Source organism: Gossypium raimondii, chromosome 5 (genome assembly GCF_025698545.1).
Source record: "Gossypium raimondii isolate GPD5lz chromosome 5, ASM2569854v1, whole genome shotgun sequence".
In the NCBI taxonomy this organism is placed as follows: domain Eukaryota; kingdom Viridiplantae; phylum Streptophyta; class Magnoliopsida; order Malvales; family Malvaceae; genus Gossypium; species Gossypium raimondii.
In genome coordinates this window covers 24,608,905-24,624,869 of record NC_068569.1, presented here as the reverse complement: position 1 = coordinate 24,624,869, position 15,965 = coordinate 24,608,905, and the positions used below count along the sequence as shown (strand labels likewise).

Here is a 15,965-nt window from a genome sequence, read left to right as displayed (position 1 = left end):
TCCTTCCTTACCTCCACTCCTACCTCCTCCTTTTGCCGACCACCCTCTGTTTTTTCAGTGAGTTTGTTCAGAGTAATATATCTAGCCTAGGGTCTCCCGTGGTTCCTCTCTTGAGGGAGTTCTCTCGAGTTGGTTTGTACTCGCTTCTTCCTTGACGCAAGCTTGCAAGCCTTGTGTGTGAAGGATTTTCTCGGGCATCCTTGGATTGCTTGTTTTGCTAGAGCTAAGAGTGTAAATGAGAAACTGGTACTCAGGCCGAATCTAGGGGATGGTAGGGGCTCAGCCCCTAAAATGTAAAAATTTTCATTTTCTCCTTTGAAAAGTATATTTTTGTCCCTTTAAAATGATAAAATTTTAATTTAATTTTTTAAAAATTATATTTTTATTATTGTAGCGGCTTTAACTTTAACTTCAACTTTATTTATTGATCTGAGTAAGATCGACTTATTTGAAAATTAATTCAATGAACAAACAATTCATAAAAACAAAACTTTCTGTCCTATTCCATATATTATATAGCTCCTTACCGTGTTAATTATCAATTATTAAGTATTGATATTCATAGGCAATAGAAATTAATATTTAGGGATAGATATTATCTTTCTTTTCTCCTTTCAAATAAATTGAAATGATTGAAGTTTTGTATTTGGAATCATCTTAGGTCTAATTCCTATTACTTTGGTTAGATTATTCGTTATCCTTTTCTTTAAATGGATTATCTCATGTTGATAAAAAATTACATTCTAAAAGTTTACATTTTACATTAATAATTTGATTGAAATACAAAATTACTTATCACCATGTCGATTATAAAATCGATCATATCAGTTCAACTTTTTAATCACTATCGTTAATGGATATTGTGTTATCGTCTTATATAAGATATATTAAGTACCACTTAATTTAATAAAAGAAGCATCATATTAATTATTTTTAAAATATAAGCATGAGATAGAAAAAAATAAAGAATGCAATATAAGACATTAATCATTCAAAGAACAAATACATATGTTACAACCAACGAACAACCTTTTAATGGAAAAACACAAATTTTTTCCACCAGCAGGATTGTTGAAAGGGCATCGAAATTATTATATATATATATATAGTGGTCTGCCCTACTGAATGTCTTATTTCATAAACAAACTATAACAATGGAATCCCAAAAACCAAGTAACTAAATTAAACACCAGTGCTGGTGAGATACTGTATAACTCCGGTGGTATTATGCCTGCCAGAGGAAGGTTGAGCAGTGATGTAATACTGGCCGACATTTTGGTTTGCGCTGAGCAAAACGTCGAGCGTCTGGCCCGGTGCTAACGTAAGAGAAGTTGAGAAAGAGCGTTGGGAATATGTCGCGTTTTGTCCGACGGTCGTGAAACTGTGCTGCGCGATGGCGAACACCATTGTTTCGTTGGCAACGGCATTTATTAAACGAAGAAGGTAAAGACCCTCGTAAGCCACTTCTAGCAGATATGTTGTATCTGTTCTCAAACACAAAATTATGAATATTGTTATTACAAAGATGGCTTAACAATGAAATTATATTATTCGGATTCGGGCGTGAGTATCGAGTATGTACCGTTACTGCATCCATATGTTTCTCCAAGATGGCCATTGATTGTGTAACCGTCTGCTTGGCCAGCAGCAATGGTTTCATTAGCTTCCGTTAACTCTTGTTTAAACCATTCTCCTGAAAGAATAATTTGCCATGCAATTGCCGATTCAAAAGCCTTGAATATATATAATAAACAAAAAGTTGCAACCATAAATGGAAGAATTAAAAACCATGTTACCGAATATAATGATTTGATCTGACGTAGGTGTAGGGAAAGGATACTCTTCATCGGCCGCCGGTAAAATGACAAAGGCGCCATGGACGGTAGCTTTAGCCCAAGCACTCCTTGCATGCCACCATAAAGTTCCGATTTCATCGTCTAATTCGATCTCGTAAGTGAAGTTTTTACCAGGCTGGATCAACTCGTTTGAACCATCAACCGGATCCTCAAACCCTTGCCTATTAAATTTCCCATAAAACAAAGAATAATCCCACAAAATTAAGTCATCTCATCATCAAATCTGTTTATGTCATTTACATTTTATTTGAAAAGTAAATATATATATAGTATAATATAAATATATGAAATGAATTTAATAGTATGTATACCAATCAAAGGAAACAGCAGATCTTCCTTGATTGAGGACATTGACATAAACAGTGTCGCCTCTTCGAACCCGAATCTCAGGCCCTGGAAAACTGCCGTTCACTGTCAATATGGTTTTTGTGCTGTATAGCTTCGTAATCTCTGTTTCTTGCAACTGCAAATTAAAAACAATAATCCAAAATAAATACCCAAAAATCTGATTAAACATGGACGAAAAGGGGACAAAAAAGGTTACAAAAGTTACAATAAATTCGTAATAGTGATCTTCATCGGCACCGGAAAAGAGAAGGGAATTGAGAATCAAAAGCACTGATAACAAAAGAACGACGTGTTTTTGGGAACCCATCTTGATGTTTATCTGTTTCAGCTGTGTGTCCCCCCTCTCTCTGTAATCTTTTGGTTTGGTTTTCTCTTCAATTTATAAAAGAAGAAGCCATCATGGATGCTCAAAGTCAATTTGGTAGAAAAAAGGAAGTCCTTGAAACACTGTACCTATCACAAATTCAAAATCTTCAGCCCAGCCAACTTTCTAGACCTCTGATCTACAACCAAATTCATAGTCAAATTTTAACATATATAATATTAATATAGGAAAGAAATATAACTTTATTTTAATTTTGTGTATTTTAATAGTTTTCAGTAACATTATTTTAGCAATCCAAGTATACTAATTTATGTTCTCTTTCCATTTTTAATACATTAAAAATATCCACTTGATTTTTCCCTTTTCTTCTTCTAGAGTTTTTTGTTTCTCTTCCTTTGTTTTGTGCAATGAAGATGCCGGCTTTCTTGGTGCTCATCTTTTTCTCCAACTTCTAATCTTTTCAAAAAAAAATTTCTTCATTCACTCTTTGTACATTCTTTCTTTTCCCTTTGGAAATTTGATATGAGTATATTTGTTACTGTTATAATAAACGTCGATAATGACGGTAGAACGATCGTAAAGCAATAAGAAAATGAAAAATAAGAACACACAGATTTTACGTCGAAACCTTTTCGGGAAAAAACTACGGACAAATGAAAAGAAATTCACTAATATTAAAAAATGAATGATACAATAGTAGTTTCGTCTACATCTATTTAAAGGTTAAAAAATCATATTCTAATCAAAGTCAAATAGTAGAAGTATATTTCTATATGGACTACGGCCCTCGGCCTCTCGCCCCCACAGATCTCCTTATTTTGTCAGTGTATTTATTTCTTCAACAAGTGATGAGATTCGGGTCACACAAACTCTAACAATTACCTTTATGAGTTGTGATGGGTAGATGATACTACCTATCGTCGCTAAAGCTTCTTCGGCCACCAACAATTTCTCTTGGAATGTGAGTTGTTCGTAGATACTAAAATTGTGACTCTTCAATCAAATTTTTTTATCTATTTTTGCTTTGACATTATTTTGAAATAATAATTGATTTCACGAGTCGATTTAGATTTGTATGGTTCTTAAATGTGTTTTTTTATGTTTAATAGTTTTCTATTTTTGAAGCTTTTATCTTTTCTTGTACAAGTTTTTAGTCTTGCTTATTTATGTTGTCTTGCTTTTGCAAGTCTACCCATATTTGTAAATAGTTAACTCAAACTCATTTTAGGCCCACATATATCACTTTTTTAAAAAGAATATATTTATGTTAGTTTTAATTTAATATTAAATATTTTAATATTTTTATTTATATATAGTCATCTTAATTTTTTAATATTTATATTATAAATTAAATTTTATGTGATATAAATTATATGATATATAAAAATAATATAATATAAAACATTACATGGCCCGAGCTTGACCTATATTTTAAATGGGCTTAATTTTTTTACTCAAGCTCATTTTTTGGGCCTAATATTTTTGCCCAAACCTTCTCCAAGTTTGAGCGAGCCTTACGACTTGGGCGGATAGCTCAACCCATAAGCAAGTCAAGTTGAGACAAAACTAGTTGTCAACATACAAAAATGTTCTATTGTGAATGAGGTTAAAACCTTTATCATGTTGGTAGAGTTTGTCTTTTACCGCCAACAATGGATTTTTTTTTCAAATATTATGATCTCTTTCATGGAAAGGATGATTTACTTTTTCATTTTAAAAAATGTTACTTTTTTACTCAATGCAAAAAAAATATCATTAACTATACGAGAAATCCTATCACACTCCTATACGTGTGGAAACCATGAATTTAAAACATAGTTTAAAAATAGCATACAATAAACAATGAAACGTATGGATTTCAACTAATTAATTATAATAACATATAAAATACGTACAATATTAAAATAAACAATTAGATTAAATTATGAATAAAACGAAATTGAAACACATAAATACATCATATTAACAATACTAAATGCACTACAATTATTTATCATGGCATTGTCATCAATTGGGAGTTAGGGTCCCTTTGGATGGGCGGTGTTTAGTTGCAGTTAGTGAAAAAAAAATGGTGGCGGTGAGGTTAGATACCGTAGCGATATTGTAGCGTGAGATAGAAAGAAAGCTAAACGCACCACACTGGAGGTAATCGCCCATCTAAAAAGGCCCTTAGTGTCAAGTTGACTTGTGACACCAACTTAAGTAACAACATTATTAATATATTAGAAATCCTATCACACGTGTATACGTGTGAAAACCACAAATTTAGAACACAAATGTATGTTAATGGAGATAATAAATTATGCATATTAAAATAAAAATATATAAAAAATATATTAATATGAAACTTTGATCGAGTGAATACCCTTGAATAGTTTAACTTATTTTAATTACTCCATAATCTTCTTAATTGAGTTAATAAATAAGAGAATAAATGATACCCATTAAAAATCATTAAAGATCATTAAAATGAAGTACTTTTAATTCTACGAGGAATGTAATACTATTAATTCAAACGGTGAGAATATTATTAAAATATTAATATCACAAAACCTTCCTGAAAGAATGTTGAACCTTTCCTTTTATCTCGAATCCTCGATGTGTGAGAATTTGAGAAAATTCAAAAATAAAACTAGAAATTAACGAATTTAAATCTTAATTTAAAATTTGTAAAACCTTAATCTGTATTTAACATCCATCTGATCCAACATATATAAAGATTAATTCTATAATTATATGATAAATAGTAATTAAAAATACTTTTTATAATCGTTTGTAAAATGCTGATGCGATAAAGAGAGGGTCAACATCACCTCCACTAAATTTTTTATACATATACGAGTAGATCCTACATAAATTAATAATAAAGTAAAAGTAATTGAAAATTAGATGGATTCTAAAGTAAGACACGTTAGGTGGGTTTTCACAAAATGTACGAAAGTAAAATGGGAAATGTACGAATCTTCTTCATTATGACAATTTCTTTTCTGCAATTTTTAACGGAAACGACCCCCAAGTCTTTGGCAGCCCTAAAATTTAGTTTCTTTATTTCCAAGTTTATCAAATTGAATAAAATTAGTCGGTTTAGACTATAAAAGTTTTTGACCCAGCTCAACATGAATACATTCCCTATTATATCGATACTATAGGCTTTAATACAGGCTGAGTCGGTCTAGGGTCAAATTTAGCATCTATAATCTGGATCGAATTTGGATAAAAATTTAAACTCATTTTTTAAACCTATCAATCGGACCTAAAATTTTGTTGGAGCCCGGCTTGAATCCGATTTAACCCATGTACAACTCTAAATATATTAAAATATAATATAATATATAGTATGATTTAAAAATTAAAAATAATGCAAATACATGGATCGGTGGCGGTCTTTATATATATTATTTAAAGCTTATCTGCGAGTGCATAGTCAGAAATGTTAAAGCAGTTTTCCTCCTACACGACCCATCAGTTTCTCCTATTATATATATTATTTAAAGTAAAATCATATCATAAATATCTATTTAATATAATAAACTACATATACTAAATTAGGCTTCCTCATTTTCTTTAATTATTCATTAAATTTTTTTAACAAAATAAAATTATAGATATATCACTAAAATTTTAAATAAAATAATTCAAAATAATTTATCCTTTAAAAATTATGGATATATCATTAAATTATACAACATTTTAATTTTTTTCAAATACCGCTAAAAAGTTATTAAGGAAAAAGAATATAGTACGTATAAAGAAAATTTAAAAATTAACATTGTTAATTAGTTAATTAAAAATAAATAGTGTTTAAAAAATAAAATATTAGATTTTATAAAATTTAACAATTCTAAAAATATAATATGAAAATGTTTAAAAATTTATTAAAAATTTAAAATTTATACAAAATTTTAAAAAAACAAATACTACTAAAAACCTTTAAAAACAAAATATTGTTTAATTAGTCGTTTATTTTTTAAATATTTATATGTATTTTATTTTTATAAACACTATTAAAAATTTTAAAACATTATTAAAAATAAAAATTATATGAAATTTGAAAATCCCTAAAACAATCGATAAAAATATATTTAAAATTTTATATGAAGTTTAAATGTTTTAATAGTAATATATTTTAAAATTATAATAATGTTATAAACTTGAAAAAATTTATTTTTATTAATTACATACTTTTTTTATGTTTTTTCTAACATATCGTTATTTGCAACTTGCTATATTAGAGAATTGATGATTCACTTTAGTAGTTAACCTTTTAACAAAAGAAATACACTTTGAGCAGCAGCAGAGAATTATTGAATAATATTATATCACTTATTTAAGTATTTATTATATGGACTGTCAATACAAGAAAATGTGAAATCAAGTGCGTTAAAGTGTATTATCCTCTTTTTATGAGTTAAAAGAAGGACAATGATCGAACATATTATTAAAAAAGGTATTTATTTATAGGATAAAATAATTGTATCCTTTTATATTATATTCAACTATCTATTTTACATCTTTCTTAATAATATGACTTATTAATTTTTTACAATATCCATAAAAATTACTACAAATTTAGAAAATGATTTAATGATATTTAATTATTAATGGGTAAAAATTATACCATATATCATATATCATATATATTCTCTCTTATTCTAAATAATTAATTATACATGGTTTTATCTTTCAAATTTCATCATAATTAAAGCAAAAATTATATTTACAATATTATAAATAAATTATATCTCAAAAATTATACCCATAATCAATTGATGCATCGCACAAGATAAGAAAACTGGTATATATAATATAATAAGGTAAAAACACTAAAATTGCAAAAGAGGCGCAACCAATTTTTTCTCTTTATTTTTTAGTTTTAATTATTCGTTATTCATTAATTTTAAATTTTATTTTTAATTATTCATTAATTTTTAGTTTTAAAAATATGATATGACAAGATTAAAATTAATTATTTAATAGTTATTTTCGTTAAAAACAATTTAATTTTTTCAAAATTTAAAGGTCAAATTTTACTAAAAAGAATAACGATCAAATTGATAAAAAAATATAAAAATTGTTGAGGGCAAAATTTTAAATAACTAAAATAGATGGTTTGGAGTAAATCACTAAAATTAAGTTCAAATTTCATGCTACAAAGCAAATGCACAACATGCAGTCCCGTGGGAAAACAGATAATTCAAACAAGCATAGATAAAGCTCAATCAAATGATAAAAACATATTAACCCACAATTTCAACAGGTTGAAAACCTTTCTCCATCGACGCCTTCACAGCATCCAGAACCAATTGTGTCTTCCGGCTGATTGTCGGCCACTTTTTATCCGGTTGTGCTCCATTCTTTTTAATATTTGCAACCAAGCTGGCAAACTCTCTCACCATGCAGGCTTCCTGAGGTAGATCTACAGTGACAGTGTGCTCACTCGGAAGTTGCACCCATCCGGTTACAAGTTCGTTAAATCCAGGTTTTGCGGACGTAGTATATGAGGCCTGGTGTTCTTGGTAAGGAATGATGAAATCTGTAAGATGTAGTGTTCCCAATGTTCCTATAGCAGTGAGATTCATTGTTAAATTTGATAAGAAAGAACAATGGAAGGTTGCAATTTTGCCATCTGCCCAGAGTAGTGAAGCTCCACACTCTAGTAGTACACCTGCTTCATTTAGAACTGGATTTCGGAAGGCTGTAACAGTTTTCGGTAGCTCATAGTCAGCTGCCCACAAGATTGACCTGATGCCATACCACCCGGCATCACCAAGAGCTCCAAGAGCATCAAGATCTGGCTTCACTCGAATATCATTCTTGAGAAAATCCGGATCGGCAAAAAATGTGAAGCAACTGTTTACCTGAGAAAGTCAAAAGGTAAAAAATACATAGATTTAGAATGCAAGGACACCAAATCAATGTAGCATCTTATCATAAAATCATAGACCGCATCAAAAGGCAATTAGATAACATTCTGAAGAAGCTTAAATTAATGAAGAGATGAGAGGCGCATACAACACCCAACATTGTGCCCTGTATCTCTCTTCAAAAAGCGTCAGATATGCCATTTTACCACATATTTATGCCTTATTCAGGCATACTTTGTGGAAGTGTATCAATCTTTGGACATTAATAGCAACGATTGAAATAAAATATATCACTGCAAGTCTATCTGAAACAGGCTTTACCATGAACTAGGTTCTTTCAAAAATCTAGCTGAAGGGAACCACAAAAGTTTTGAATTCACTCCAGATAAATTTTATCATTGTATAAGTAATGGTTCATGTGAAACAGCAGCAACTAATCTCACAAATGGCGATAAACATTAATGCTCTGTTTGGTTACTAGTGTAATAACATTAGTAAAAATCTTATTTATTACATATGTATTGCAATAGTTAGACATAAAATAAAGAATAGTTAATACAAATTTAAACTTGAAATCAGAAAGATGAGTAAAAACTCTTGTAAAAAATAGGACTTCTTCAAAATAAGCGAAATATTTTCCTTTCTCTTTACTAAAAAGAATTCATGGAACTGGATAACTAGTACCAATTGAATTAGTTTATTGCTAACTCATATGCTAAAACATATGTAAAAAATAATACTCCTACCAAACGTAGGATAAGAGTGTTGAAGGAGTAGGTTCAGACATTGGTAGGCCGAGTGTTTTGCATGCAAGCATACAAACAATACTTTTCTTTTTCATACACAAACAAAATGCATACACATATATATGTGCATATATAACTATAAGGCTTCTGTGAATTTATAGGAACTTATGAAAATGCTCAGCAACTGTATCTTAAAGATTGTGCCCTTGAGCCATCATTGTAAGCTCTGCTTCAGAACGAGATATTATCTCCATTCAGTTACTTTATCCTTTACAAAACCCTTAGTACAAAGACAAGCAAGCTTATTTCCAGTGGCAATAAAAACTCAAAACTTCATATCACTTTGTTGGTAAAGAAAGTTCATATCATTGGGTACAATGAACATTCACATATCTAGATCATCGGTAGTGTTTGTTTTCTTCTCCATCTACAACCAACAAGTTTTTAGATTTTCCATCCCGAAACAATCCAAACAACCCACAACAGAAATAACGAATCACAGTCCAACAAGGGACTAGGCTCTGATTCATTAAGTACAAGTGTCTCATGTTTTAACAATAACAAGCTCAGTTGAAGAGGAGTTCAAGAAAAGCACTAGGTTCTGGACGAACAATAATACAGGATCTATGACATCAACTCATTCACACAAGAGGCTATATTTAGTGGGCTTAATTAATTGCCTACATACATGGATGAGAGAGAAACATATACTATAATCATAAAGATGACAAATAGCACAAAGCACCGATAGACCAATATTAAACCCGAGCCCTAAAAAAACCCAATTTCTATGCTCCCTTTGTCTCATTAACCCCATATCTTACTAAACTCTTCTTCACATCTCTACAAAAACCCATTTTAAATTGAGTAAAAAAAGCAATATCTAACAGAATCATCCAAACAAAGATATGCAATTCTAAAGTAAAACAAGCTGCTAATATTTAGATAGGCAAGAACTACACCTACAGAATGTGGATATCCATAGATATTAAGAAGATGGCGCCATTCCATTGCCTAACATATTAAAATGAGAAGGCATATGACACCTTAAATTGAGCTCTAAACTATCTCCTATGGCCTAGCAGGAAAGTGGTGAACTACATAAACAAAAGAAAAAAACCTTAAAATGAGCAGGAACCCAGTAATGTATTTACCGTTCTAAGCTGACCAAACTGCTCCTTGTCGTTTAAAAACTGCTTCATTTTATAGGTTCTGGGATTATGCACCCACATGGTACCGTCCATAATCTGAACCCCGTTTTCTTCACAAGCCTTTAGAATCTGATCAAACTCGGCCACGCTCAAGGCGACGGGCTTCTCCGTGAGCAGATGCTTCTTTTTCTGAGCCGTCAAAACAGCCCATTTGAGGTGGAGGCTAGTGGGTAAAGGCAAATAAACGGCGTCGATGTCGGGGTCGTCAAGAAGGGACTCGTAGGAGCCGTAGATCTTGGTGTCAGGTGGGAAGCCATTGGCCTTGGCGAAATTGGCGGCTTTGTCAAAGGAGCGGCTGGCAACGGCGGAGACAGTGGCGTTAGGAGCAAGCTGGATAGCTCGAGAAACTTTGCGGGCTATCTCGGCACACCCAATGATTCCGAATCTGATCGGAATATCAGCCATTGTTTTGCTGTCAGGAAGAGAGAGATGATCAGAAGGATTGTAGTAAGTGTACTGTAACACCGATATTGTTATCCGACTTCGTATCGAGTTTTTTGGCCAATAAATAGTGATATTTAAATACTAGAATGTTCTAAATTATCTTTTATTATTATTTAAATTTTAATAAGATTATTAATATCAATAATAAATAATTTAATCATATTTAAACATAATTATTATTAAATATATTATAATTAAAATATATAATTTAATAAAATTCTTAATAATCAATATTCTTATATGAATTTACTCAAATCATAATATATGATACTATAAAATATAAATTAACATAATTATTATTAAATATATTATAATTAAAAGATATAATTTAATAAAATTCTTAATAATCAATATTCTTATATGAATTTACTCAAATCATAATATATGATACTATAAAATATAAATTAACATAATTATTATTAAATATATTATAATTAAAATATATAATTTAATAAAATTCTTAATAATTAATATTCTTATATGAATTTACTCAAATCATAATATATGATTGTTATTGCTTGTGATATTCTTATATAAGCATAATTAATATTCTTATATATTATTCATGTCGAATATAATGCTCTCATACAAAATTTTCCAATTCATAATTGTTCTACAATTTGAAAAATGAATCTTTTAGATGCTTAATTGAGGCGATGTTAGAAAAGCAAATATCAATTCCCATCATCATGTCAAACCTTTAGGTTGAACAAAAGAGTAAAAAGGCACTGACTTTAAGTTTTGAATTAACAATACAACTTTGATTCACTTTAGCAGTCATTCCTCCCTAAAACACAGATATGAATGATCGGTCTTAAAAGAACAACGACTCAAATTTACTAGACAGAGATTTGCATTCATCAAAATCCATACAAGTCCGGCAACAAAATACCCTCCCTACTACTGTCTCATAAAAGGAAAGAGAATAAAACACCACCTTAGAGTTCCAGAGTAATAATATAACACCTGTATAGTGATGATTTCATAATGTTTTCATCTAAATTACATGTCCAAGGACGGGACATAAACAAATGCTCGGACCATGCTTTACATCTGAATAACACAATCGCCCAAATAAGTAGCATTTGATTTCAATAACTAATGAACACATACAATGGTACTTTGAGTGCAAAGTTCATGAAGTTCTTCATAAGTCCACATCGCCATTATCACACTTTGTCGGTGAGTCGGGTTGTCGGTATTGCCATTTCGAATTGCACGACGAAGCTCACTAAGAAATCCATCTGTGAGCCGGATGAAGGCCGTATTATTTTTGGGGACATCATCGAGGAAAAGCAAGTCAAATGCATAAGGAATGGGGACTGTGAGAAGAAGAAGAGGTGAAGGATGAAAGAATACCGATGGGGAAGTCTGAAATTCCTCCAGTGAATCACTAATTCTAGAGTATGAAGCGGTCTTTCGAAACAAGGAAAAACTACAGAAAAGGAAACAACCATTATGGAAGAAAATATCCATCAATAAACAAGAATGGAAACAAGGTCGGACATAAGGAGAAACAGGAGAAACAAAAATAAAAATAAAAATAAAAACGACATGACAAAGGATGCCCAATATGACACTCCCAAGAGCCCATAAACAACAAAAGACAAACAGAAGGCGCTTGCAACCACAAATCTAAAAGAAAGAGCAACATTCACACATTAGTAGCTTTCTTTAACATCATATTAGCAGACAACACGAGTGGTTCGAAGTGGTGGAATTATTTTAAGAAGATTCATAACCCATGCTTGGGATGAGGAACCTTGGAATATATTAACAACGAGTTCTTAGAAAACCAATGATTTATCCACTAGCATAATTCAGGCTGGTTTGTGCTAATCATGAATTAACTTGGTCCAAACTAATCCTAAATATCTCATATGGATTGGATATCTTCGATGATGCTGACAACCTTGTAATTCACTCCTTCCAATCCCTTCAACTTAACTTATGCATACATCAGTTATCAAAGTATGGCATCAATCTTCGTGGGAATGGTTGTCTCATCCCCCAGCAAGGAGATTATCTCATAGTTAGCAGTTAGAGGCCACTATTCTACTTAGCTTGATCAACCAACTTCGACCACCTAGTCAAAACGAAACTGATAATAGCTACTACATTGAAGATGCCTTAGTTTACAAAAAATTGGTTGCCAAGAGCCCAAAGAAAACATCACCGGACTTCCACCATTCCTTTTGCCTAAATTAGGTTTTGCTTAATTTCGGTTTTGGAAATAAATAACTAACAACCAGCATTTTTTCCTTGCCATCAACTAATGCAGAACTTTTGATGCAAAGAAACGTTTGGATCAGTGCAAAGTAAATAAAACTAATGCAGAATTTTACAAGCCAGCCAGCCATTTGACCCATCAGTCCATAAATCTCCAGAGATGAATTAGATCAAAAGATTAACCAAAATGTGAGAAAAACAAGATAGAACATATCATGAATCTAAGATCATATAGAACAAGAAAAGCCTCAACCAACTAATCCCCTTCCCCCATTTTCTTTTTAGTCCAGGAGGTTTACAGAGATATATAGACCTAGAGTAGAATGTCTCTTGCAATAAAACCTTTATTAATTTTCTCAAAGTGTTATCATGTAGTTGAAAAATGAGACCTTTGTTGCTAATCACAGAAGTCTATCCAATTGCTCATATTATTTCCATTCTCCAACCATCTTCCATACATCATCCAATCACTAAAACTTTGCCCTTCTTAACATGCAAACAGTGTACCACTACGAGATTTGGTCCATAGAAAGGACCAACAAGCCAATCAAATCAGATTCAAAAAGGGAAATTTTTTAAGTTTTCTATTCTTCCACTCACCAGACAAGTCAATGGATGTATCATACAAATATGATTCCTCAATTCATATCATACAAAAGCTGTAATGAGCAATACAAACATACAAAACAAAACCATACAAAACAGAAACAACAAAAGCTGCTACAGCAATACAAACCTGCAATCGGGGAAAACATACAAACAAAACCATGAATACAAATGGAAAACTAACCTGTAATGAGCAAATCGGGACAACTACGATAAAGAAGTGTTGGAACAAAGAACCTGTAATGAGAAAAGGGAAATCGGTTAGTGTTGAAACGAAACCATAACCAGCAAATAATGCAGGCAAACAAATAATGAAAAAAAATCATAACCAGCAAGAAACCCTATGCCGATTTACCAAGAAACTGAAACAATCGCAATCGTATTTATAAAAAAAATTTGCAACAACACCCACTAATGCATGCAGAGAGGAAATATGCCAAGATGAGAAATGATGACCGGCTGGAGATTACTCACTTGCCGCTTCAATGCCTCCGGAGATCTGAGACCGTTTAGCAGAGAAATATGCGAAGATGGAAGTCAGGACGGGCTGGAGCTTTGGTTCATTGGCGACTTCGCCGATTTGGGAGGGAGAGGGTGGGTGGAGATCGGGAGAGGCTTGGGAGGGTAAAAGATGACCGATTAGGTAATCCTTTCTTTTGGAAGGGATTACAAATCGACGCTGCATAAGGGAAAATGGGGAATCCGTGCGGAACGTAATAGGCCCGTATTAGGGCAATACAGCCAACCAAACACGGTAATCGGTGGGGCCACGGATTAGGGGTGTATTGGCTAATCCAATACACCCAACCAAACATGCTCTTAGAGTCATATGAATAGATTTTAGTATTTGATAGTAGGTGTATTTTTTTATTTCCCATTTATAGAAAATTATTTGGTTGTATAATAAAATATAAAAAAAAAAGTTTCTAAAATTATTTGTGAAATAAAAATATAATAATTCTTTTTATTATTTTTAATTTATGAAAGATATATTTCCATGAGCCGAACCCTCAAATGCTTTTTCTTTTCTTCTGAAATATTATTTTTCCTTGTTTAACCAAGCTTAATAAGCAACTAGTTGGTGGTATGTTTTGATTGTAGAGTAGATTGTTTATAATGTGATTGTATTAAGGGTAGTGCATATGATGCAGTGGAAGCATTATGTATGGGTGATTAAGGGTGAGTTTGGATGGGTGGTGCGTTTACTTGCGGTTAGTGTAAAAATAGCGGTAGCAGTGAGATTAAATTAAGAATTTGTATACAACAGGTTCATTGTGTATGCAATCCCACCAATCACAAATATGTTTTATTAGGCTGGAGACACAGCATCTGCAAGGCGGTAGGATTTGTTTGAGTTGCATGCTCCGGGCTGAATTTAGAATTTCTTTAAGCAGTCACAAGATTTTAATTATATTTCTCATAAAAAATTTTTAAATTTATTATGTATTAATTTATAATTTCTTCAATCTTTTAAGGAATTAAATAGATATTTTTTATTTTTACGAGAGTTAAAATGTAATTTTACTATATATTACTTTATAATTTTTCTATTTATAAGAAGACTGAATTGAAAATTTTTATTTTAAGGGACTAGAATATAATTTCACTAAATTAATTTATAGATTTTTTATTTATAATAAGAATGAATTGAAAATTTTCATTTTGAGGGGACCAAAGTCCCTACCTACCCATCCTAAAATTCACTTCTGGGCATTTGGTAGTTTGGATTGGACTAGATCAATCGTTCTGAAAATTAATTGGGTATTGATTCGAAAACTAGTACTAAATCAGTTAAATTGAATTAAAAATAATTGAATTATTTTGTAAATATATTTTATTTTTATAATTTTTAATGATTTTTAAATTAAATTGTATAGACTTATTAAATTGACATCTAATTGATTTAACAATTAATTTTATTTTTAAAACCTTCTCATGAGTTTACTGTACCTTATTAAGGGTCACTTTATCATTGTTTTTCATAAGTACTTTTAGACCAAAAATATTTTTGAGCAAAATTTTAATTTATTTGTTTCTACTTTTGATTAAAAAGTACTTTTACAAAATTATTTTTAAAGATATAATGACTTATTTAATGATGTCTTAGACTTCATTTTTATTACGTGTATGTATTTTTAAAGATATAATGACTTATTCAGCGTTTTAAATTAAAAAAAACTTGAGGTGTAAAACACCTCAAACTTCAAAAAAAAAATTGAAGTCCCTTATATTTTTTACACTCTATTTAGCATTTAAACTTTCAAAATACATAAAAAATCTCAAAATTTTTAAAATAGCAATTAAGCCCCGCTTTTATTAAAAGTTAAAAAATTATT

General features: G+C 30.9%; 2 protein-coding genes across 2 annotated transcripts; both read right to left on the bottom strand.

The window, feature by feature from the left end:
• Positions 1-962: 962 nt before the first annotated feature.
• LOC105770265 (laccase-14) lies at positions 963-2,685 on the bottom strand. Its single transcript, XM_012591390.2, has 5 exons — positions 2,410-2,685; positions 2,168-2,319; positions 1,797-2,017; positions 1,583-1,693; positions 963-1,484 (listed from the first exon to the last, which is right to left on the bottom strand). Exons 1-5 carry the CDS (start codon positions 2,509-2,511, stop codon positions 1,183-1,185), a joined length of 888 nt encoding a protein of 295 aa, XP_012446844.1. The 5' UTR covers positions 2,512-2,685; the 3' UTR covers positions 963-1,182.
• A 4,930-nt stretch (positions 2,686-7,615) lies between these two features.
• On the bottom strand, positions 7,616-10,842 carry LOC105770264 (hypothetical protein). The gene is made up of 2 exons (XM_012591389.2): positions 10,294-10,842; positions 7,616-8,387 (listed from the first exon to the last, which is right to left on the bottom strand). Exons 1-2 carry the CDS (start codon positions 10,753-10,755, stop codon positions 7,767-7,769), a joined length of 1,083 nt encoding a protein of 360 aa, XP_012446843.1. The 5' UTR covers positions 10,756-10,842; the 3' UTR covers positions 7,616-7,766.
• Between the last annotated feature and the right edge of the window lie 5,123 nt (positions 10,843-15,965).